This window comes from Acomys russatus, chromosome X, assembly GCF_903995435.1.
Source record: "Acomys russatus chromosome X, mAcoRus1.1, whole genome shotgun sequence".
Lineage (NCBI taxonomy): Eukaryota > Metazoa > Chordata > Mammalia > Rodentia > Muridae > Acomys > Acomys russatus.
In genome coordinates this window covers 77,933,586-77,937,444 of record NC_067169.1, presented here as the reverse complement: position 1 = coordinate 77,937,444, position 3,859 = coordinate 77,933,586, and the positions used below count along the sequence as shown (strand labels likewise).

General features: G+C 40.4%; 1 protein-coding gene across 1 annotated transcript; it reads right to left on the bottom strand.

Moving 5' to 3' along the window:
- Window positions 1-379: 379 nt before the first annotated feature.
- On the bottom strand, window positions 380-3,569 carry LOC127185361 (melanoma antigen preferentially expressed in tumors-like). Its single transcript, XM_051141852.1, is given in 3 exon segments — window positions 380-888; window positions 1,623-2,221; window positions 3,277-3,569. Coding segments are annotated over 3 exon segments (1,398 nt in total). The 5' UTR covers window positions 3,567-3,569.
- Between the last annotated feature and the right edge of the window lie 290 nt (window positions 3,570-3,859).

Below are 3,859 nucleotides of genomic sequence, written 5' to 3'. Positions count from 1 at the left end.
ATCACCACCTGCCCTCCTAAGCCACACGTAGGACAGGTTAGATTGTCGCGACTGGTGTTAAGTATCCAGACATAAATCTCATTGAAGATGGAGCTGTGACATTTCGTCATGTAGTCTTTCCAAATTCTCTAGGTCAAATTTTAGTAGGTAAGATGAAATACTTTCAAGAACAATAGTCAAGAGACACATAGGTCCTCTCAAAGTCCTCCATTTTCTTCTAAGTTTTTCGCTATTGGTAACACACCTATACTTTTTAACTGTATTTCCCTACAAGAGAAGGACCACTTGTATTAACTCTATGGGATCAATAACAACAACAAAGAACCTATTCAGCACTTAAGGGAACATATCAAGTTGAAGCTGTGTTGGAGTCCGCAATTTAACCAGTATAAGTGATCCAACACATGTCGTCCCTTTCTGCCTCGTGCAGCATGACCTTCAACTGCGCATTCACATCAGCAAGTTTCTGTGCATCCAAACTGCTCCAAACGTGCCATCTCCCATAGCAATGCACGGGGATAGGATAAATCACGTATTTCAGCTGCGTCATAGGCGTTAAGTACTCAAGAATTCTCCTGAGAATAGGCATAGTAATGGGATTAGAAGAAAAGCTGAACAAACAGAGTTGGGAACAGCAGCTCAGGGCTGGGGCCAGAATAGAGAGTGTAGCATCTGTTAAAAGGCAGTGGTCAATTGCCAGATGCTGCAAGGAACCACAGAGATTCTCCAGGAGACAATAAAAGGGTTCACAATCTTCCCAGTACATTGAATTGTTACTGATATCCAACAGCTTTAAATGGTTGACTTGAGGGCACTGAGACAGAAAGTTGAAGTCATTGTAAATAAGTCCACAAAATGGCAGGTGTAAAAAATCCAAATCCGCTGGTACTACAATGCAGAGAGGAAACACACAAGTATTTCTTGAAAGTGAGGACTAGATGAGTGGAATTATACTCAGGAATCTAGAGTAAACTATTTTGCACATATTTTGCATTAGCAGCTAATGCTCTGGGCTTTCACATACTTAGTAGACTTGTGCATCTGTGAAAGATACTTTATCACTTTAACAAGTGCTATTTTAACCTTATAATGTGTACAAGATATTGCTACAGAGGTGTGTTGAAATCTCAGTGAAATATATTATGTACTTAGTAACTAGAATATAATTAAAGGTGGGACTAGTTCAACTGCTTAGAAGAGATAGGACAGAGGGTGCAAGCAAATGGAAGCTCCCTGTGGCCTGTCCATGAATGACAGCTTCCACATTCCCAGCCTGAACCTTGGAGATAGCACATTAGGGAAATGGTCTGGCCCATAGTCTATGTGTATACATGGCTATAAGTATGGTCGCCTGTGCCATAACAAAAATTTTCTCTCAATTCCTCCTCTTCAGCTCCTGATGGCTAGAGAAGTACTGCACTACTCTTTTCACCTTCACTGAGTACACTGCCTGCATGCATTTAGACGACCAGATTTTTGCAACTCTGTTTTCTCTTCAATTAGAAAAAGGTGCCCTTTCTTGGCTGTTTTTAAACCCACAGCATTGCCCATTCTGACATGGAAGGTGAAAGATGAACTCTTTTTCTCATCTTAAAAACAGGCTATTAACTGTAACCCAGTACCTATCCCAAGCTCTTACCTCAGGACATGTTCAAGATGATCGGTGAGGCAGAAGGAGGACAGGCTGAGCTCCTTGAGGTGGTCCATACCTCTCAGTTGAGAAAGGAAATTTCTAAAGGCTCTTCCATTAAATGATCTACAGGTGATTTTAGACAGGCTAAGACTATCTAAGTTTATAGCCTGCTTCAGAAGGGAGACGACTTTAGTGAGAGAAGCCTCAACAACTTCCAGGTAAGTAACACATTTCAGATCGAGGTGGCTTAAGGCACTTTTGCACTCACTCAAATTCTTAATGCGCAAATCACAGCAGCAGAGGTGCAAAGATCCCAAGCTCTGCTCAACCTTACTCAGAAGCAAAGCAAAAAATTCATTTTCCCTAAAGGCACTATCAAGGAAAAGGCTCACCAGTAATTCCATAGTTGTCTTGGGGGAATGACCCTCAGATTCTGAGCTTGAACTACATTGGCTTTCGACTTTCATGACAGAGCGCTCAGAGTAAGCGCCAGAACGCAAACAGGGTGTGCATGTAGTAGTGATCTCAGGGCATTTGGTCTTGCAGCCAGGATGCTGAGTTAAATCTAGGATCCTCAGTTTAGGCCTCCTGTAGGTTAAAAAAAAAACATAGAACAGTTGAGAGATAGCAAATATTAACATAAACAAGAGGGATCAATACTAACATGTAGTGACAAAATGATTCCTTTTTTTTTCTTTTGTCGCTCCATATACCAGCTTTAAGGAAGACTTTCCTATGCAAATACTATATCCTTTACTATCCTTGACTATTTTCTATATCAATTAATTCTCACAAGTCTTGCTGCTCGTGCCTCAATTTTATGTATTTCTATCAATAGCAGTCTCATGCTCCTCTATTAGCAAAGTAAAACCCTCTGTAAGTCTTCAGGGTTTTTAAGATAACCTCACCTGACAGACCAAACAACTTACATCCAATTTTCAACATCTACCATAACAAACTGTGGAAGTTAGAATACTATAGCTAGCTGGTGTTCTCTTGCCACAGGCTCCAGTATAACGTTAGCTATCTTACCATGTATGCTTTAACACATTCTTCCAGAAGGGCTGAATTCATGGTAGTAATGTCTGAAGACCGTCAGCCATGGCTTTCAATTTACTGTGTTTCTTGTATGCCTAATGCACTAATGCAGCGTGAGAAATATGGTCAAACTTTACCACTGCTGTCAGTGCATCTTACGCCCATCCACTGAGGCAGCACTGAACAACAGAACAAAGTTATCTTGGGATCTCCTCAAGTTCATGGATTACTGTGCACTCAGAAAAATCACTTTATTCTTGGTTTACATTCCTTATATTGACTTACGGCCAACAAGTCTTTCCCACGAAAAGTAAACAGCACTCATGACTGTTTCCTTTAATTCTCCACCAATCCTCAGCAGACTTAACACTCAAGTCTTTCTTCAATGTAAATAGTAATACCACAATTCAAATCCATCAATAGTGTTCTGGATCCCTTACATTTCATATTCAACATTGTAAGACACTTGTTTCAAAGTCAACTCAAGGTTTAGACTAACAGTTTCATTTTCTCTTTCACTACTAGCCTACACTACCTCTGAGAGAATAGCAGACAATGGCATAACCTCCTGTATCTTACTACACCTCCGATATACAGAATCTTACCTAAAAGCTGGGTTCTCAGCAGGAAAAAGCTGAAGACTCTCAACCATGACCTTCCACAGTTTGTGCTGGGCTCCCTGCATGCGTAATGGTCCAACATGGAGGCAGAAAAACGGCCAACTCTTCACCATTGCTGAAAGTATCTTCTCATGTCTAGCCTTGAAGGCAGCAGTGAACAATGGAACAAAAAGCTCCCCTGGGATCTCCTGGAGAGCTTGAATTGCTAAAGGATCATGGTGCAAAAGACACTGTACAGCAATATCCAACAGTGTGGGTGGTTCCTTGAAGTCCATCTTAATGAATCTGCGTCAGAGTGAGAATCATTGAGAAAATCTGACAATATCCACAGTATCTTCTTTGCAACCATTATTAACAACATGATAATTTTTGGTAGTAAAACAGCCACTTCTAGAGACCTCTACTTGTAGGCAATAGACATATGCCTGTGAGTATATTATGGCCTATTTGTATATGAATATACATATAACAACTCCTTTAAAAATACACACACAAACATACATAAACCTGTGAAAGTGATGAAATGCCCATAGAAATGAACACTGTTGGTAGAACACAATTTTGATCA